The sequence below is a fragment of the Ailuropoda melanoleuca genome, chromosome 2 (assembly GCF_002007445.2).
Source record: "Ailuropoda melanoleuca isolate Jingjing chromosome 2, ASM200744v2, whole genome shotgun sequence".
NCBI classification, from domain to species: Eukaryota; Metazoa; Chordata; class Mammalia; order Carnivora; family Ursidae; genus Ailuropoda; species Ailuropoda melanoleuca.
In genome coordinates, this window is record NC_048219.1 from 5,241,994 (window position 1) to 5,264,023 (window position 22,030).

The 22,030-nt window shown below is 44.9% G+C and overlaps 1 protein-coding gene across 2 annotated transcripts in view; it reads right to left on the reverse strand.

Moving 5' to 3' along the window:
* Window positions 1-4,428, reverse strand: part of RHCE (Rh blood group CcEe antigens) — a 39,098-nt gene extending 34,670 nt beyond the window's left edge. The window contains exon 1 of one of the 2 annotated variants that reach the window (XM_002913288.4): window positions 4,204-4,427. In XM_002913288.4, coding sequence (XP_002913334.1) covers window positions 4,204-4,351 — 148 coding nt within the window. In that variant the 5' untranslated portion in view covers window positions 4,352-4,427. Of the gene's footprint in view, window positions 1-4,203 lie in introns of both variants that reach the window. The other variant, XM_034646855.1, reaches the window with a different exon arrangement.
* Window positions 4,429-22,030: the final 17,602 nt, after the last annotated feature.

Here is a 22,030-nt window from a genome sequence, read left to right on the forward strand (position 1 = left end):
TTCTCCTAAGCATCTCATAGGCGCCTCAACCCCAAGCCCAGAATGAATATGTCACCGTTCATTTACCCCCCTCAATTTGCTTCTCCCCTTGTGCGTCCCATCTCCGGAATTGGCACTTCCATATACCAAAGCACATGTTGGAAGCCATCCTTAACCCCTCCTTCACTTTCACCAGGGAAAGCTCGTTTGATCTCCTAGTGCTCTCTTGAATATTTTGACTCTTTGCTTCCCCTTCACTGTTCCTGCCCATATGGCCCCATCACTGGCCGTGCGGACCAGTGGTCATCAGCATAGGGAACACACACCTTGGAAGAAGCTCCAGACAGTCCATAGGAGCTGCTGGAAGAAGATAAGAGCCCTTCTAGTTTGATTTGTTTTTATAAAAATACCAGAAATTAAAGTTTATTAATAATGAAAGTGAGTACTCTGAATCAGTCTGTATGTGTATTCGTTCTTTCAAACCTTTCAACAACAAATTGAAAAAGTACTATCGTCATGTGACGCAGGTTGAAATGGAGGCAGAGAGAGGTGGAATAATTTGCCCAAGGCCTCGCGGCTAAGAAGGGGCAGAGGCAGGGTTTGAATCAGTCTGGCTTCCATGCTGCTCAAACTCTTGTGTGCGTTAGAGTCACTTAGAGGGCTCAGTAAAACTCGGTTCGCTGGGCCCCACCCTGAACACTTCAAATTGGTGAGTACGGACTGGGGCCTGGGAATCTGCATTTCTAACACATTCCTGAGCTGTTAGTGGCTGAGGTGGTAGTTTGGGGACCACACTTTGAGAACCACTGATCTAGGCTATGGTACCTCCAAAGGGCCTTGATGAAGTTCGCAGCTCTGCAAATATTTAAGTTCCACGTTGACCCGGGAGCCTCCTCTGTTTGCTCAGAATGTCAGTTTCTAGTCTCCTAGCTTTGGAAGGGGTCCTGAGGGAATATTGGGCCACTGGGAAGAGGGTGACATGTTTCTCTGTATTCATCATGTTGCAACGAATGGCAGGGTTTTGTTTAACTTTTTGTTTTAAATGTAATTCTTTATAATGGAAGACGTTAAGCATGTGTAAAAGCAGAGAGAGTTGCACGGTGAATATCACGTACCCATTCCCAGCTTTGATGACTGTCACACAGGGCCGATCTGGTTTTTATTACCCTTTCCAGTTCTTTCCTTTTTTTTTTTTTCCTGGCATAAAGCAAGCCCCAGGCATTGCTTCATTTCAATACACATCTCTAGCAGATAGGGCCTTTAAAAACAAAACCCATCATGCTATTATCAGACTTAACAAAACCAACAATAATTCCTGTATATCATACAGGTTTCATGCTGACTGCCTCAAAAATGTCTTTCTGGAATTGGCTGGTTTGAATAACATTGAGTTCACATGGACCGGATTGGATAAGTGAATTGACAGATGAGGTAACCTAGTTTTAGCTCCACTAACCTTCACAAAATGGACTAATAGCTTGAACAACACCTGCCAGAAACCACAGGATGAAGGCAAAACCATGATGGCAGCCAAGCGTACGAAAAAAAAAAAAAGGGCAGAGTGATATTTCTTGCGTAAACTCTTCATCCGTCACATTCAGGGTTAGAAAAAGTCAGTCTAATTAGATCTGACAGGAAGTCAACCAGAATTTGAAGTTATCAAGAAGACTCTAGGAATGGAAAGACATCCACTCTCAGTGATGGGAACAGTGGACATTGCCTTGAGACTGGCGCCATCACGATCAGTAATTTGAAAATATTATGTATTTCATTTGACCTCTTTCAAATTTCCTATTTTGTGTGTATGTATTATTATAACGTACCAAATATATTCACGCAGCAGTACTTGATGGTGACATGTAAGTATGGTCCATGCTTGAAAAATGGTGTGCGTGATCAGAAACGTTTGAAGCCCTCTGGTCCATGTTACACACAAGGCCGTACGCTGGTCTCCCACCTCAAGTCATGGCCCTGTCCCCTACCCCTACACTAGCCCTGGAATGGCTTTCTCCATAACCTGAACCCAAACTTGGCCACACCCTTGCTTCCTATCAGCTTGGTGGCATGAAGGTCAAGGTCATTACTCAACCCGGTGGGTCCACCATGCCCCACTGCCTTCTTTGGGCTCTGGTGTTGCAGTGTTAAGCCCTAGCCTGGTCCACTCCAAGGAGTGCCCACACCAGCTCTCACTGTCCTCTCATTCTGGATGATGATCCATTTTCACATGGTTAACTCTTACCGAGCCTCCAAGATGTGGTGGTCAGTCACTTCCTTCCAGAAGCCTTCCCTGACACCATCAACTCCCCTTCCAGGGTTGAGGGCCCTCCTCTGTGTTTCCATGCAAAGTGAGTGTCTGAGGACACTTTATTTCTGTGTTAGCAGCACAGCGTAGGGGTGAAGCATGTGGACACTGGTGCCAACATACAGAGTTGAAATACTGGCTCCTACACCCACTGGTTATATGACAAGTGACTCAAGCTCACTGTAAAATGCGGTAGTGAAGCATAGCGGTTAAATGCACGGAAACTAAAACCAGGCTGCACAAATCTAAATTTGCTGTGCTATTACTGGTTGAGTGACTTTGTGTAAATTATTCAACGTCCATGTGCCTCATTTCCTTATATGAAAAACAGAGATCAGGGGCGCCTGGGTGGCTCAGTCGTTAAGCGTCTGCCTTTGGCTCGGGGTGTGATCCCGGAGTTCTGGGATCGAGCCCCGCGTCAGGCTCCTCCATGGGAAGCCTGTTTCTTCCTCTCCCACTCCCCCTGCTTGTGTTCCCTCTCTCGCTGGCTGTCTCTATCTCTGTCAAATAAATAAAATCTTAAAAAAAAAGAAAGAAAAACAGAGATCATATTTGTACCGGCTCTTGGGATTGTTGTGAGGGTTCAATATAAAGCATTTAAGTAGTGCCTGGTACATAGTAATAGTTCAATAAATATTAGCTCTGATTAGCATGTCTAGATCCCCCACAGGGTTGAATGAATACATGCACAAATGAATGCGTGCATTGAATTACATTGTATTGGACTGAAAAGAAAGGAAACTGAAATGAACTTAAATTGTGCCTGGGCCTTGCTCATCAGGCACTAAGGGCCCCTCTCTGGGCTAGCCCCTGAAGTGGTGTAGAGGCTTCCCTCCCCAGTCATCTCTTTGTCCTACTTACCGCGGTGAGGGCCTAGTGATGTTTTTCCTTTGCTCTCAGCTAACTAGTCAGTTAACATCACTCAGAAAGAAGCGGGCATTTAACCAGACTGGAACTTCAGCTTTGTCTGACAGAGGACACTCAGGGAGACCCATCCATGATCATAGATAAGATATCGGCCCAAGGAGATGCTGGAAACTCATTTCAATTTTTTTAAAAACAAGCAAAAGCCACACTGCTGTGGACATCTGTCTTATTTACAGTTGTTCTCATCACAGTCTGTGAATATTTTTCGCTGCATATAAAATAATAGCCATCCTACACTCCTCTTCAGCTGTACCTTATGGCTCTGGATTTGCAGACAGAATGTAGACTTCCCAGCCAATGAGGAAGAAGGAGAAGGCTGGGGGTGAGGAAGGGGCAACAGACTCAAGCTACCAAAAGGAGGGTGGTACAGAAATGAGCAAGAGAGGGGCGCCTGGGTGGCACAGCGGTTAAGCGTCTGCCTTCGGCTCAGGGCATGATCCCGGCGTTATGGGATCGAGCCCCACGTCAGGCTCTTCCGCTATGGGCCTGCTTCTTCCTCTCCCACTCCCCCTGCTTGTGTTCCTTCTCTCACTGGCTGTCTCTATCTCTGTCGAATAAATAGATAAAAAATCTTAAAAAAAAAAAAAAAAAAGAAATGAGCAAGAGAGACCAAAAAAAAAAAAAGGAAACAAAAACAAAAAGCCAAACAACATGAAATTCCTTGCTGTTCAGGAGAAAGGGGAGAAGGCGACAGAGAAGCAGAGACTTATGAAAACCATTTGGCAAAGGAAATTCTAGAAATACAGAATAGGAGGCCCCCTCACTGCCCTGACAAATCAAGGAAGGCTTCATGGGAGAGGAGATGTCCATGCTGGTCCTAAAGGGGAGCCTATGTTGTTGGCTGGGTCTCTGCGCAACCTATGGGAGAAGGTGTGAGAACCCATTTACTGGAGACTTTGTGGAAAGGAACATCAAGGCCCCTGGAGGACCACAGACCTCCTCCTCCCTTGTTCCTGCTATTTGCCTCTGGGACCACCTCCCCTCTGGACACTCACCTCGAAAGGTCCCCGCGAGCTTCTTCGGGTCCTGTGAGGAAGTGTCATAGGAAGTGAAAAAGAAGAAGATGACAATGAGGGCCGCCTCCAGCACCAGGGTCCACAGGGGCAGGCAGCGCCGCATAGATGGTGGGTACTTAGAGCCCATCCTGTGTCCGTGTCCGTGTGGCACTTCCACCAGCTCCAGGCATCACCCCTCTGCCCCCACCCCCACTCCGGGGAGTGATAGGGGAGACACCCGCCAAAAGCCTTATCTCGGGCTACAAGGCTGGCTTTGCTGGTCTGTTGATGGAGTTAACACAGGAACAGAGGGGCTGTGACAGGGAGGGGAAAGAGGCATTTGTTCCAACACTAACTCGTTCATTCACTCATTCACTTATTTGTTCATTCAACAAGTAGCTGAAGCCTTCCTACTCCAGGGCGGGCGCTGTGCGTAGCCTCAAAGAGCACATCCGTTCACTGGGCCCCCGCACAGAAGAACCCTCCTTTGCTCATGACTTCAATTTACCCTCCCCGTAGCCTTGCAAGGCAGAGAGTAGGTCAACACTCCTATTTTACAAACGGGGAAACAGAGGCTCAGAGGGGGCTTTGGATAGGCAAAATTTCTCTTTAAAACCTTACCCAGTAAGCTCTTAATCAGAATGTATTGAGAATGAATGAATGCATGCATGCATGAATGAATGAATGAAAGCCAAGAACAACACTAAGCCTTGAGGAAGATCCAGACAGAGCCCCTGAGGAGCAAACTCCGCGGAGTTACATGGCTGAAATTATTTATATCTGAATCTGTATTTAAGTCTACTTGTTTGAAATCTTTGAAGGGTAGGTGGGGGAAAAGAAAGGAGGCTTGGGTCCAGCTCTAGTAAAAACCTGGCAGGGTCCTGCCCGAGCCCTAGGCTATGGTTGTCTCCAGCTCTGGTCACCTCCTCACAGAGCAACCCCGGACTCTGCCTGGGACATGTGTACTTGTAGCGCGTTTGAGGCAGGCCACCAGCTTCAGGACCCCTGTCCCATGGCAGGGGACAGTCCCCTGAAATGGGATTTAGGGAGCCTGGGACCCAGTTCTGACCCTGCAGCTAACTTCCGTAGCCCCCATCCATGCCTAGCGGACGTCTGATAAAGAAAGCATAAAGAAAGAGAGGGAGGAGGGAAGGAAGGGAAGGATTGAAGTTTTCTTACCTTCTGCACTGGCCCTAGCCACTGGCCACTGAGCATAGACTGAATTTATGGGGCCTCAGATAATAAAACTAGACTAGAAGTTGCAGGGAGACAGATTTTGGCCCAGCATGGGTGGATAATTTATTGCCCATTACAGCTGTCCAGTGAAACAGGCTGCTCATGAGGTAAAGAGCACCCTGTCCCCGGCGGAATGCAAATGGAAGCTGAAGGTTACTTGTCAGCGATGTCTTGGAAGTGATTCATATGTGGTTTGCAGGAGATTTTAATTACCCAGAAGAATCTTGTCATTTTGTTTTTAGATGAAGAAACTCACACCCAGAAGGTCATACCCAAGGTCATACAGTCAGCTGACATCAGTCACTTCTTGCTCAGCACAGCTTTATTTGCAGAAGGAAAAAAAAAAAAGAAAGTAACCTAAGTGTCCAGTAGTAGGGGACTGGCAAGTAAGCTACAGGACACACACCTTGCCACTGATATCATGGTCATGAACATATGTGGAAAAATCTAGAGGAAAATGCTTTTAAGGTTTATCAAAAGTGACACAGAGGATATACTATTGGGTGGAAAAGCAAGTTATAGTACAGTGTGTACAGTATGTTCCCACTTTTATAAAAAATAATAAGGGGCGCCTGGGTGGCACAGAGGTTAAGCGTCTGCCTTCAGCTCAGGGCGTGATCCCGGCGTTCTGGGATCGAGCCCCACATCAGGCTCCTCTGCTATGAGCCTGCTTCTTCCTCTCCCACTCCCCTGCTTGTGTTCCCTCTCTCGCTGGCTGTCTCTATCTCTGTCAAATAAATAAATAAAATAAAATTAATAATAATAATAAAAGACCAGTATGTTAATGTATGCAAGGGGGAATGGCTGCAAACCACTGACAGCAGTTCCTTTTGCTTGAGATGTTTTCTGGGGCAAACACTTACCAAGCACTTAGAGCACTTACCGCTGCTAGCCACTGTTCTAGGTGCTTCACATGTGTGAACTCAGTTAGTGACCTTGGGAGGTGGGTACTATTAGCCTTATGCTACAAATGAGTCACCCGAGTGCAGAAGAGTTACATGACTTGTCCAAGGTGACAGGACTAATAAGTGGGAGAACCGGGATTTTACCCAGACCCAAAGCCCGCATTGAGCGACTGGATGTTTAACCAGGCAACTGGCCCAGACAACCTCTAAGTCCTCTTCTAAGTCTAGGACCATAGGATTCTCAGCCCTCTGTCACTGCGACAGCAACAATAGAGAGAAGGTACCCTCACCCCTACAGATCAGAGATAGAAGTCTCCGTTCTCTCATGGTCACCCCGTGGTCCTGATTTCTGGCCCTCAGGACTTCTTGTGAACTAGTTTTCTGTAAGAAGGGGCTCCCCTGTGTGGCGGATAAATAAACATGACCCTAGCTGGCCTGGGTCCTGTACCTGCGCCTTGTAAACCAGGCAGCTGGACTCACCTGCCCAGGGGCACCAAATGTCAGACAGATGAACACTCAAGATTTTCAATCACTGCCAGCCCCTGTGCCTGAAGCCCCCTGATGGTTGTGTTTATCCTCTGGCCAACTCCGTGTGGGTGGCAGCTGGTCCCACAACCCCAGAAACCCCTGTGCGCCCTGCTTCTGCCCCAGTGAGGGACTGACTGCTTGACAAGAGGGCCAAGCTCCTTGCCAAACAGGCTTTCTTTAATAAGGGGAGGTGTCCCCCACACTTGGCCTCTCCCAACAGATTTGTCAAGAGGGGAATGTTCTTTCTTCCCCTCTGACTCTTGCAAAAGGCCCCTGTTTTCGGACTACCACCCTAGACATTCTGTCTCCAAATCATCAAGGCAGCTCACCTGGTACAAGAAAGCACAAGGGATCTAGGAAGATATGTCACAAAACAAATACAGTTAAATGTTAATTGTCGAATCTAGGTGGCAGGTAAGTGGCTTTTCACTATATAATTCCTTCAACTCCTTTGGCGTCTGTTAGAAACTTCTCATACTAAAATGTTGGGGAAAGCACTGTGTATATCTGCTGCCCCCTCTGCCTGAAATCCCCCTCCTGTCACATAACTGCCCCTGCCCTCTCCATCTCTGAGCCAAGCAGCATAAGAACAGGGACTTTTGACTATCGTATCTCAGCACCTAGTGCTCCATCCATAATAGGTGATCAATAAATACTTGCTTTTCTAAAAGATTTTATTTATTTATTTAAGAGAGAGAGAGAAAACACACAGAGGGAAAAGGAGAAGCAGACTCCTCACTGAGCAGGAAGCCCAAAGCAGGGCTAGATCCCACAGGCTCGATCCTAGGCCCCATGAAATCATGACCTGAGCCAAAGGCAGACACTTAAGTGACAGAGCCACCCAGGAGCCCCTAAATATTTTTTGAATAAATAACAACTGCCATTTCCGGAATGCCAAGCACCGGACCAGGCATTTTGCATACGCTATTGCAACTTTTCCCCTCAAGTCTGTGAGTACAGGCACAGTCATCTCTGCTCAGAGAGGTGATGTGAGTGCTCGACGTCACACAGCTAATAAATGCTAAGGGTGGGACCCAACCCACATCCATCTGACGCCAGGGCTTATGCTGTCAACTGCTGTGGCAATTCTGCCTTCCATCTAGTAAACCACTCACAGTCTCCATTTCCTCGTGAGTCAAATAAGATGAGCTGCTCCACTTTCCTCACAGAGTTTTACAAACATGAGAACAGAAAGCATGAGTGGCAGTTGGGTTATAGAAAGGAAGGTGGGCAAGGGGTGCCATGCCTGTGGCATTCTGATCTAAGTGACCAGGCTTCCTCCAGGTGTGACGAATCAAGTCAGAGAGACTGCAGAATTCACATGTATTCATGCATTTTCTATAAAAATGGGACTCCATGAGAATACTCACCATGCCATCCTCATCTGAGTCAAGCATGGTAAAGCTCGGTCATGGGCAGCGAGCAAGGACGTAGGTGGATCCTCCAATCCCTCTCTGGAAGTTTGTCCATACCAAGGGCATGACCCTGCTCTGGGCATGCCTGGTTTACGTGTGGCTAAGTCAATCATTCATTCATTCAACAAACGTGAGCTTTGGAGTCAGGCAATCTGGGTTCAAATCCCTATTCCACAAATTATTATCTGTGTGAACTTTGGTATGATGATCGGTATCTCTGTTTCCTCATCTGTGAAAGTAGGGAAAATCAGTATCAATCTCATAGGCTGGTTGTGAAGATTTTTTTTTTAAGATTTATTTATTTGGGGGGGAGGGGCAGAGGGAAAGAACCTTCAAGCAGACTCCCCATCAGTGCAGAGACTAATGTGGGGTTCGATCCCATGACCCATGAGATCATGAACTGAGCTGAAATCAGAAGTCAGACATCTAACCGACTGAGCCACCCAGGGAACCCCAGTTGTGAAGATTAAATGAGGAGGTGCACGTAGTGTCAGATGTGTAGCAAATGCTCCATTAACGTTTATAATCATTATTATTGCACAGGGTTGGCATATTTACCGTAGAAAACTCTGAAAATGCAACGTGCCTAAAGTTTGCATAAAACACCATGATTTCAACATCTCCAAATCCAGTTCTACTTCTTTTTGTATATTTTTCAGATTTTTTTTTCTAGTCATGTTAATTTAAGCCTTGTTTTCTCCCCTACAAAAATGGGATTATATAGCACATACTGTCGGGTAATTGATTTTTCCGTGAACAGTATATCATAAGTCATTTCCAAGCCAGGAAAATCTTTCTACAACACTCTATCAGGGTGGCTGAGAACCACCTGTGATGCCAGAATTTCTGCATTTGAATCCGGGCTCTATCACTTACTGTGTGACCTCAGGCAAAGAACTGACTTGCTCTGTGCCAGCTTTCTCACCTGTAATGTGGCACCAGTAATCATCTCTACCACATAGGGTTGCTGTGAGGATGAGATCAAAGTGCACATGGTAGTTAGAGCAGTGCCGTACCTGGTAAGCGCTATGTGTCACCATTCTCCATGCTACACAACTTCCGTGGGAAGAATCCGTGTTTGACCAGTGCCCTTTGCGGGATGATCTGGGCTATTTCTAAACTGTTTCTGTTCTAGACATTACAATGACTATCCTCCATTAACAGGGTTCTCTGGCGGACACAGATACCTGGATAAGAGGTGGCCATCAGGATGCCTGGACTTTTCTGTGACTCCTGCAGCACGGGAACCAAGTTCAAGGCAGCTGGGCCAGCCCTGCCTGGAGGGCGTGAGGGGATTGAGGCTACTGAAAGAGGAGGGAGGCAGTTTTCTTATTTGTGAAATAGGCTGTAATGATCACTCTCCAGACTAATCTGAGCTACTCTGAGCTGTGAAGCTCAAGTGTAAATTTCAACCCCTTACCCAGCAAACATCCCAGGAGAAGAGGAGGGACAGCCCTGAATTCTTGACTGGGAGCTAGTCTTTTGAATGAGAATAAATGATTCCCCTTCCCTGTCTTACTCATTTGTAAAATGGCCACTGATCTCCACTGGTACTTGACTGCTGATGGAGTGTGCAGAGCTGGGGTCTCTGTAGCCAGCAGGAGGCCTGTCTCATCTCTGCCCAGGTCTGTGCCCTCAGGATCCCAAAGAGCCATTTGAGGGCGCAGAAGGGGAAAGGCTGGCACTTGACTAGAGTCCAAAGGGGCTTGGGCTAGGATGGGCCAGGAAAAGAGATGGTCTGGCTGGGGCAGGAGGAGTGAGAGAGAACGGAACGGAGAAGGGCAGTCTTACTGTGGGCTCTTGGCAAGGGGACCATTCTTGTCATCCCACTCTAGCCAATCACCAGATCAAGAAACCTAATCATCAATAACCAACTCTAGGCACCAGATACGGCCTGTAGTATCAAAGGCTGATCTCACTCAGCTGTTCCTTGAGCTAAACTGCTCTACCAAGCCAACTGCATAATTTTATTTTCTCTGAGCCTGTTTTCATCTGTAAAATGGAGCTAATATGACCTGCTTCTAAACATAGAGCTTGAAGAGTCTCCAGAGGGCATCTTGGCAGAGCTCTATGCAGGTAACTCAACACCAGGGGTTGGAACACAGACCTCCAGATTTTCTCTGTTCTTTCTCTTTCTCCCCTGTAGCCTTATGCCTGAGGGTAACTCCCAGTCACTCCACACTTCTGACATGGCAAGGAATGTCCTTATCAGGATGGTAGGCTAGACAGTGAGCTCTAGTACCTCTGTCATCTTTTCCTGGATTACTCACCTATTTGTTCCACGGTGTGCCATGGCACTGTCCTAGATTACAGGGACATAGGGGGAGTGGAAAAGACCATGGATATGGCCCTGTTGTAACCTTACTGAGTTGGCTGTTTGTCTCTGGCCCAGGTAATCTGGAACCTTGTAGTCATGGAGATGACGGCTATTCAGATCTGGAGCCCCATGGAGTCTGGAGCCAGGATCTTATCATATAAACTTCCTAACGCATTCAAGCCTCCAGCATATTGATTTAGGTCCTGCCTGTATCCTCCTCCATGATCCAACTCACGTTGGCAGCTGAAGCATTTTTCTGCTGCTCCAAGCAGAGCATTCCATTCAGACCCTTTCACAATGACGGGCAGCCTTGGTGGAAGTTTGAGCTCACAGAGTTTGTTATCCTTGGCCCCCCAGTGCCACTTTATCAACATGCTGGAGAGAAGTGAGGGATGAAAAACAAGTATAATATTAATAGTAACTTCTTGCACACCTGGCCCCGAAAGTTCATTATCCTATAAGCCTTAAAACATACCCAAGTGGAAACAGAGGTTCTAAGATTCTGTAACTTGCCCCAGCTAGTAAGTGGCCAAGCTGGAATTTCAGTCCTGGTCTGAGAAGGCAGGTACTCTTGCAATTTTTCAAAACTGCATCTCTTCAGGGTATGGATCCAATCCCCTAAGAAGCTTTCATCCTTGGTGGATGAACAAGCCTCACCCAAGAAAACATGTCTTAGGAGCAGCACTGCTGGGGATGCTCTGTGTGGGAGCAAAGGCAAGAAGGAGGGAAGATAAGGTTGCAGTGGGTTTGAGGACAGTGAGTAGATAAGGCTTGCTGGCCTGGGTAGGCCTGGAAAAGGAGACTGGGTTGCCAATGTGACAGCTCTGGATGCAACAACAAAGAGAATGGTTTTCATGGGGCGCCTGGGTGGCTCAGTCGTTAAGCATCTGCCTTCGGCTCAGGTCATGATCTCAGGGTCCTGGGATCGAGTCATGCATTGGGCTCCCTGCTCAGAGGGAAGCCTCCTTCTCCCTCTCCCTCTGCTTGTGTCCCCTCTCTCGCTGTATCTCTCTCTGTCAAATAAATAAAATCTTTAAAAAAAAAAAAGAGAGAGAGAATGGTTTTCAGGCATTGGAAGATCTTTAAAGATTTGTGAGCAAGATAAAATAAGGGAGGACAGCAGAGGAGGATGATGAATTTGATACAAATTGCAAGTTCCTCCTTGGGGTGGGTGTTGATTAAGGGGGTGATTATAGGGCAGGAAGAGGTCCACCCCAACTCAGGACAAAACCAGAAACCATCTACTTCCTGATAGTTTTTAAAATATGCTGGAAGACCACCTCACAGTCCCACTGTTGGTGTGTGGTTAAGTTGGTACAGCCACTTGATAGGAGATTCAGCAACCATCAGAGACGTTTAGGGAGGATGCATAATAACACGGACAACGTTTACGTTAAAGAGCAGAATACAAAAAGACCAACCCTAAAAGCACTCAGTGGCAACCCTGTCGGGGCCCCTCTCAATCGAGAGCTTTTTCTGTATCTTCACTTAATAAACTTCTATTGATTTACTCTCTCTCACACACACACACAAAGAACAGAATACAAAGTTGAACATCTAGTATGATCACTACTCTGTTTAGTAATAATAGCAGTAATAGTAATAATAATATCACCCATGGGGGGAAATAGGAAAGGAAAAAAAAATTTAGAATGCTGATAATGGTCGTGTTAAGGTGATGAGATCCATGGGTCTTTCTTCTCCCTTCAGCTACTTTTTGACGGGTTCCCAGATTGCTTTAATGACATTCTTTTTTAAAGAATCTTTGCTGTCTTTTCTAAGGTGATTTTGCCATACCTACGTTGCAAGGGAGTAATAAGGAGTAAATGAGCAAGTAAATGCAAAGCACTCAGTACGGTGCCTAGCCCGAAATCGGTGCTCTAGGAGGGTCCGGTGAGGGGTCTCTGGCCAGTTGTCCCAACATCTGAGAAGCCCGGCTCTCGCCGCGGAGCAGCCTCCCTTAGTCTCCGCGGCATCAGCCCCTCGCGCGGCACAGACACGTCCCCGACGCTGACGCTCGCCGTGTCCAGCCGGCGCGGTGCCGGCGGAGCCAGCCGCACAGCCCGCCCTGCGGACGTGGAGCGAGGGTCGCACCGCCCCACACACCCCCGGCAGCCCAGCGCGACGTCGCGCGCACCCACGGCCCCGCCCCCTGTGACGCGACCTCCAGGGGGCGGGACCGCAGCAGCCCCGCCCCGCCCCTCCTCCGATTGGCCGCCGCGCTGTCACCACGTCGCCGGGAGCTGGCAGGGTGTGTGTGTGTGTATGTGTGTGGGGGGTTTGCTTTGTCATTCGTACCCCCGTCGCGCGCTGACGCGACCGGTCTGGCCGAACGCTCCAGGATCCGCAGAAAGGGCCCCCGGCGCTGACCCCGGAGGCTCCCGGAGGGGGAGGATGCTGCGAGCCCCTTACATAATGACGCGACTGACTGGAGCACATGTCAGCGCAGAAACAGCACATGCCGCAAGCCCAGGCCTCCCGATTTCATATAGTGCTAGTGATAGCGGGCAATGAATATACCACGGTATGCTCTAGCATGGATTATAATACAATGAAACGCAATCCAACAGTCATGAAGTGTACCTTCGCAATAAGGCATAATATAGGATGTTATATTTATAGGGCCTATTTATAAGCCTCTATTTAAATCTTTTCTGATAGGCCCAGGCACGCACACAGACACTATAATGATTGGCGCATTCTTCTGTCCTTCAAAGAGGCGGGTTCTCGAGTCCGTTTTGCCTCAGCGGGCCCTTGGATTGGCCGGCAGCGGTGTAGCGGCGCCCTTGATTGGCCTCGGGGGCCGTCCGTCGGAGCCGAGGAGGCGGGGCAGGCGGCTGGCTGGTGCTGGGGCGGGCGGGCCCCGGAATTGTCATTTCTTTGTTTCCGAAGGCGGAGGAGGCTCTGAGCCCCCCCTCCCCGTCCCACCCCCCTCCCCCCGGGTGCTGGCTCCATGTCTGTGTGACCGGCCCCAGGGGTAGAGTCCAGGCCCGACGCGGGGCGGGCCGGCGGCGGCGGCGGCGGCTGAGGTGAGAGACGGCGGCGGAGGCGGCGCGGGCACCNCGGCCGGGCGGGGAGGGCGCGGCGGGCGCTGGCAGAGGAAGCCGCCGAGCCGCCGTTGGGAGCTCCCTGGCCCCGCCGGGGGGAGGGGCGGCGAGCCCCCTCCCCTCCCGCGCTCCTAGCCCGCGCCGCCGGGCCCGAGGGCTGCTCCCGGGGCCGCAGGGCCTCCGTTGGCCCCTCAGTTCCGCTCTGGCCTGGGAGTCGCCGGCCTGAGTGGGGAGGCGCGTGGACCATATGCAGTAGGGGGAAAGGTTGACAAAGTTGGGAGCAGACAGTGGCCCCACGGTCCCCGGCAGACTGGGCAGGTGGCCACGTTGCCCCTTCTTTCGCCCTCTGCTTCTCTTGAGGGATCTCAGACTTGGCACCGAGGGCTGAAGCCGATACCCCCTAATCATGCCCTGTGGCCCCGCTCCAGACTCAGAAGGAGCTGATGACCATTTTCTCAGCAAACATTATTTTGACCATTCTAAGCAGATAGTTTTCTTCGAACCTTTTAAAAGGGATTTTTTTTCCCCAAACTCAAAATTTTCTTTTTCTTCTGGAAAGAAAAGAGCAGTGTCCCTTTAAATAGAAACTGAATTCACTGCTCTGAGGGGGAGAAGGACAACAGGTTCGTGGGGCAACTTAGTGACAATCACAGCTTCTTACGCAGAACTTGTGTACGACCTTTTATTTTCTGGTTCTTCTTAGAATGTTAATTCTGAATGGTACTTGCCTTGATAAATGATTTCGATGGAGAAATAATTAGTTTACAAAAGAGAATTCTCAGCATGTGCGTATTGGCTTACTTGAGTCTTCGTGGCATTTTATAATTTAGCTCTTCCGAGCTGTGGGACTTAGAGAAATATGTGAGGTAGCTGGTAACACCCAAGTTGTCACCAAGCTAATGACCAAGTCTTAGCATAACTGTATGCCTTGCACATGCTGTTGTTTACATATATGGAAGATTGCTTTTCACAAGCAGCTGAGTGATGTAAACATCAAGGGTTTTCTTCATTTCAAGTTTAAAAGCATTAAGAAGTCAAAGTATAAAGTTCATATGTGTATTTATCCTTCTATATAGATATATCCTTATGTAATGAGCCATAGATCATAGGAGTAATTCATTCATTCAACAAATGTATGTACTATATGCCAGGCCCTGTTCTAGCTATGAGGGTACAGCGGTCAGTAAAACAGGTCAAAATCCATGCTGAATCAGTCAGACCTGACCATTTAAACTGAAAGTGAAAAAGCAAAAACCATTTTCCTACAGATTTAATGGGTGAGGGGAAATGCCTCTTCAAGTTGAAGACACTATGATCCTTTAGGGAGGATTTTTTTCTGCCCATTGAAAAAGATTTGAACAACTAAATAGTGACACGAGAATAGAAAAAGCATATTAAACAGAATTGTAGACCAAGGACTTTGAGTGGCTGCTAGTCGCAGTAACATATGATGATATACCTTTATAGAAAGAAGACTGGGGATCCCATATTGTTTACATTTGTTGTATTTGGACATCTCTTTATATTTGAACAAATGATGCCCAGTTTAATAACCTGCCCAGTAGTAACCACTTAATCAGTGTGAACAATGTGAATTCATTGTCTAATGAAGATCTATTATTTTAGTGATGATCTTTTGGAATTCAAATGTTCTTACCGTAAAGTAAATATGCTATGCAAGTTATTCAGAGTTTCGCTGTAAAATTTTAAAACCCAACAGCTCTCAAATCTGTTTAACCTTCTCTGTTTGGCATTGTTTAAGTTAGATGTTAATCAAAGACTTACGTATTTTTCTACCTGTCTTTCCTTTTGGAGCATAATATATCAAATGAATGTTTTAATTCACTTACCTGTTTCTTAGTTTATAATATGGAGCATTGGACTAAAGAACAAGATCATGGTTTTGTTTTTTTCCAATTCTTTTTTTTTTTTAATATTTAGATATTTTTCCTTAATTTCTAAAGCAAACAGAATCAGGGGGCTAGTTATAAATTATGGTGTTTGAGGATTTGTGAATATCGAATTTCTGTGATCATCGAATTTAACTCTATATTAAGTTGTTTTTCATGCCATCTATTACCCATTTTGTTTCTCAACATCTGGCCAATTTGGGTCTCATTAAACAGAGAGCTTTGTTTTTTTCTGAAGCTCTGTTGACAGGTTTGATAATCACTATCTACTATTTCTCAGCATAACCTTTCATGAACATTATTTTCATGTTCTCAGTCTGCACAACTTTTTGAGTGTGGGCATAGCAAGGAGGCAGCTGTGATGAAGAGAGCACTGGACTGCAGGCATCGGGAGATCTGGGTTCGTACTCAGAATCCCAGCTCTGCCACTTTGAGCCCCATTCTCTCATCTCTCAAATGGTCTTGAGGACTAAAGGAGCTCATGTTCAGTTTGTGAAACTCTATAAATTCTAGCGGGCTATACAAATATTATTTACCATGTTGTTATCACAGTTCAACATGTTTGGCTTATTCTTTAAGGAGGCAAGAGAGACTATAAGATTTGCTACAGCTATAAACAGAAGTTGAGTAGTCAAAACAAAGGGTCAGTTGCTGCTTGGTCTTGCTGAAAAAACTCCTATTGCTGAGATGCTTTTAATCATGGGCTCCAATCCAGCAACTGTGACTGAGGTGATTGTCAAAAGATATGATTATTGTCAGTATAATGACTGTGATAAAATTATTTCAGCGGCAAGGTAGAAGGAAAATGGAATTTAGACATATCAGGATTATCTACATTTATATGTGTGTCCATTGTTTGAAAATTGAAATGTACAGGTACATTATTCCAGTCAAATTAATAAGAGTGAGAGAAAAGAAGCGGGAATGGTGATGATTTTCTCTTATGTTATTAAGAACTAAAATTCAAAACACATTTAAAAACAATCCAGGGCAGCACAGAGCCAGAGTAGGAATTCAGTATTCAGTAAATATTGAGTATGTGAGTTAATAATAAATGAATATAAACTAATTCATTCTACTCAGTTAAGAACCTGCATCATTCAGAAAATTGTGGAGGATACAGGGTGGGATACGGTTTCTTGTCTTCAGGGAGTTTACAGTCTAGTAGATCATCATAATGCTCTCTTAAACTTGGACAGTGGTTTTGAGGTTCCAAAGAACTTTTCGTTCTGTTCAAGGAAAGATATTTTTGTTAAATTACATTTTAGCTGGCTATTTTAGTTGTTCACCTGATGCATTAACAGCTTTATTTTGCCCTGTGCTATTTTATGATGAAGTAGACGGCCGCCACTAAGTGAGGGAGTATTTTCTAACTCAAATGAGATAGATGTGGAAGTACTTTGGAAATGATAAGGAACGGTTATTAATGAAAGAAAGTAAAATAACTCCACTTAACAATGACATTTCAGAGGTCCTCGGGTTTTTATGGCAGTGATTCTCGTCCATTGTCTGCCTTCACACATGTACCAGACACTCCCAACAGTAACGTCTAATTACATGCAGTGATTCTCCAGGTGAGGTGGGGTTGGAGTGCTATGTAGTCTTTAAAAGCCTTAAGGGGATCTTGTATGGTTTACCCACCTGTCACTTTGCCATGTTCCCCACTTCCTTCCCCCTGAGAATTACTGACTTTATAATGGGAAGATGAGATGAGGTGTGGTAAGTAGCAGACAGGGGCAGAGACGTTTATGTTGAAAGCCTCTGCAGTTAAAATTGTTACTTGCCCAAGTAGGCATAATAAGCATTTTAAGTAAGGCGCATGTGTTAAGCTTCAGGAAACTATTTTATATCTCTGTTACTGGTGGTTGAAGGAAATGCCCCTTCCCTCGTGAATTTATGAATACTTCCTGTCCTCGTGTGCCGGGTTCTGCATGTAGCATGCTGCCGGCAGCTTGGGCGGCGCAGGACTGTGCCTGACTCTAGACTTTGACAGCTTCACGCCTTCAAACTGGAGCTGAGGACTCGGGACATCCCTGGTTCACAGAATACCTTGTCCCATCTTTGTTTCAGAAGAGAGTTTCCTGGCCTTTGACTTTTGAAATGATCAAAGTTTGCATCCTTCTCAGCTTCCTAATTTCCTTTTTCAGACTCTAGTCTAAATAATCTGATCTCCAGAGATTTCACTTTCCTGCTTTTCCTGCCTCTTTAATTAATGATGTTTCCTAAGCCTAGTTTTAGCCTCCTTCGGGCTATGCTTATTAAAGCCACTAGAGGCTGGCATGACCCTTGGCTGCCTCGATTGTACATGTGTTCTGCAACCAAAACCCCAGACACCAGTGTTGCAACCTCACAGCCTAAAAGCACTTTGGTAATCTTGGGAGGCTTTAACTTCAGCCACACTGGACCTGACATGAAAGTGATAGATTCTGTATTGTTTTAGAGGGCTGTTGGGAAAGGGGGTAAGTTTTGACTAATCTTTCCAGTGAGGTGTTTACCTAATCCTTATATTTTCAGTTTCCATGAAGTGCATTTAAAGAAATCTGCCACACTGGAGTTTTGTACTTAGTTTTTGCCAGGAGTGTATTACCTTAAACGAAAGGTACTTTCCTCCAACTTTATTTATGATTCTTCTTGTCTGAGTACTCTTGGCAGTTTAGTTTCATTAGATGTTTTGAAAATCCCTTTAAATTTCTGCTACAAGTTGAGGCAGGGGAAGGAGGGAATGTGATCGAGTTCAGATTATTTGCTTTAAAGCTTCCTGTTTTATTAGTGATAGTCTCCTTTTTCTTTGATTCCTCATGGCCTTTCTTGAACCTCACTAGATTTGGAGGTTGATTTTAATGGTAGACTTAATAACTTACAATTTTCACTTTCTTGTTAGTTATTTGCCAGATATTCTGGAGCCAGTTCCTGTTCTATAGGCACTTATATTTCCAGAGTCTTTTTCTTTGGCCATTTCTCCCAGATCTTCCCACTGATATTAAACCTTTGGGGTTTTGTGTGTATATATGTGTTGTGTTTTGTTTTGTCATTTTCTAGGCTGCCATCCAGGTGATACTTAAGGGGGTATAATAAAATATAACATATACCTTGTGGAGTCTGGAGGGTCAGATAGAAATTTTATTTCACTTTGAAATACTGTATTTAGGTTTCCTTCCTTCCCTCCTTCCTTCCTGTTATGGGGCTCGAACTCATAACCCTGAGATTGAGAGCCGCATGCTCTACCAACTGAGCCAGCCAGGCACCTCTGGGTTACTTTTCTTGATGAAATTTAGTGTGCTCTTCAAAGATACTGATTACTTTTATTCTCTAGGCTTACAAGATTTGGGTGTAATTATTTTACTTGGATCGTTTTCAAGAAATAGGTCCGGAAGAAAAAAGTTGTTTGCTCGACAAGCTACATAAGTATGATGGTACAGACCAACAGTGGAAACACAGATCCTTTGCTAGATGTTTTTTTTTCCATCATGAATTTCTTCAAATACCCAAGGAGTGACTATTTCCTTAAGGTCTCTCACCTTAAGGCACGTGGATCCTGGTAATGGAAACTTAAAAGACGTAATCAGCTGTTAGAATGTTATTCTTTGAGGCTTTATATCTTTACTTTGACTTAACTTAACTGATATCAAGTTGGCTTCTGCTCATCAACCTTCCAAAATGCCTATCATCCCCAGACTTTGAAGCCCCTTCATAGCCCTGATTTTCATTTCTTTGTTTTTCTCTGCTGCTTTTAAGGACAATGTACTCACATTGAGTCATGGGATTATGACATCAGAAATAATTTACCCCTCATCCATCTCTTCTGTTGCCTTTTCTTTTTTAGAGGCTTTGCGTTTAGTGGGTTGGAATGGTGCAACTAGTCTGCTTGAGGTGTATCTGTAGACGTCACTAGTGGATTTACACTGTTGGAGGTCTCTTTCCTTATGTAGCACAGGGGAGGTGGCTAGAAACAGTCTAGCTCCGTTTTTAAATTATATTATTACTTTGTTCATCTTTAAAGCACTTCTAAAAACCAAATAAGTTGCTCAGTACTAAAGTCAGTATTTTGCCTATCTTGTAGTGAGGGCACTTGAGTTATAGAGAAAATGAGTGCCATGTTCATGGTCAAACAAAAATTCCTGTCTCAGATGAGAGAAATACTAAGGCTAGAGTCTTCTTTCTCAGATGTAATAAGCATTGTTTTTTTTGTTTTGTTTTGTTTTGTTTTTTTTAAAGATTTTATTTATTTATTTGACAGAGATAGAGACAGCTAGCGAGAGAGGGAACACAAGCAGGGGGAGTGGGAGAGGAAGAAGCAGGCTCATATCAGAGGAGCCTGATGTGGGGCTCGATCCCATAACGCCANGGGCTCGATCCCATAACACTGGGATCACGCCCTGAGCCGAAGGCCCATGCCTAACCTCTGTGTCACCCAGGCGCCCCTAAGCATTGTTTTCTTACCTTGCTCTAGGCTCGACAAACTATATACCTCATGGTTTATTGTGATTATGACCTTTTAAAAAATGAATTATCTTTTTATTTTTGAATTACATGTTTCTCCATTACAATGATCATTCTAGGAGTGTGAATTTCACTAGAAAGCAGTCTTGAGTTGTCCCATCTTTTGTGCCATAGTTATTTCTGTAAAGAATATTTGACTTTAGGGGGCGCCTGGGTGGCTCAGTCGGTTAAGCGTCTGCCTCTGGCTCAGGTCATGATCCCAGAGTCCTGGGATCGAGCCCCACATCCAGCTCCCTGCTCAGCGGGGAGTCTGCTTCTCCCTCTACCTCTCCCCTTGCTCCCCGCTCCTGCTTTCTCTGTATCTCTCTCTCAATAAAATCTTTAAAAAAAAGTGTTTGACTTAAATTTTTTTTTCTGCAGAGCTTCATAGTGTGTTTACAAATTAAGTTTATAAATTCATAGTTTATGAATGAGATACTGAGGGTTTATTCTTTGATAAAGTACATCAGCTCATTTTTTAAAAACTTCGTTCTGTTGGAGAATTAAAGAATTATATAAGTTGAATGTGTATATAGGAAAGGATTTAAAAAAGGAAAATAATATTTATTGAATATCTAATGTGAGATGAGAAAGTCCCATGTGATGAATAAACGTACGGGCTTTAAAGTCCTTTGAATTTGACTTCAAAGAATGTCCCTGACACTAGTTGTGTGGCCTTGAACAAGTCACTTACTTGCTTTAGCCCTCAGTTTTCTCCTCTGTAAAATGAGGATGGTAAATATACCACCTACTGTATAGGACTGCTATAAGGATAATTGAGATAAGTCACATAAAAAACTTAGCATCGTGTCTGACATGGATAATTGCTCATAAATTTATTTGCTTTTACTACTATTATTATTTTTTCTTCCTTGTTTTATTTTGTTCCAGTAAGGATATTAGCTTCAGTTTCATTTGTGAGGAAACCATGGTTGTCCCAGGTGTAGTTACTTGATAGAGGCCCATATCTGTCTAACCCCAAAGTCTGTCCTCTTTCTGTTGTACAGTATTGTGCCACTTCGTTTCCGAGTGGTGTTTATGTGTAAGAATTCACATTATATGTAAGAGAATCTCTGTTAAATAAATTTTTAAAAACCAGTATAGATACGACAACAGTGCAAAATGTGATGGGACCAGGATCTATTGATTTATCGAGCTCTACCTATCTGTTTATTTGTTGCTTTAAAAGACATTAGTGAGGGGTGCCTGGGTGGCTCAGTCAGTTGAATGTCTGACTCTTGGTTTTGGCTCAGGTCATGATCTCAGGGTCATGAGATCGAGCCCCGCATCAGTCTCCATGCTCGGCAGGGAGTCTGCTTGAGATTCTCCCTCCCTCCCCCACCCCACCTAAAATAAATAAATCTTTAAAGAAAATAAAGGATGTTAGTGAGATAATTACTGAATAAGGTGTCTAGATCAGATAATAGTAACATGTTAATGTTAATTTCCTGACTTTGACTTAAAAAAACCCAATAAAACATATATAGGGAGATAATGATAACAAGAACGTGATAAAATGTTTTATCATTTGTGGATTCTGAGTGAAAGATATAAGGGAACTCTGTACTATTCATGGAACTTTTCTGTAAGTCCAAAGTTATTTCAAAATGAAGAGTTAAAAAAATAAGAGTAACACATACATGTTATGGAAAAATGAACATGATAGTGTATTAGCATAATGCAACAGACCTTAGTACTCCTGCTCTGGGATGATCACTCTTACATAATTTTTAAGTATCATTTTTCTCTTTTTTTCTGTATAAGCAAATGTGTGTATTTCTTCCTTAACAAAAATAGGATTCCATTTTACAGAAAAGTTTCTTGGCTTTTCTCCTCACTTAATCTCTTCTCCATTTCTTTCCATGGAAATGTATTCATTTATTTTTTTAGCGGAAGTACAGCATTCCACGTAGAATTCACTTCTCTCTGGTCTCCAGACTCCTGTTTCTGTGCTCTTTCAACAGTGCCCCGCAGCTTCTCAGTTCCTGAT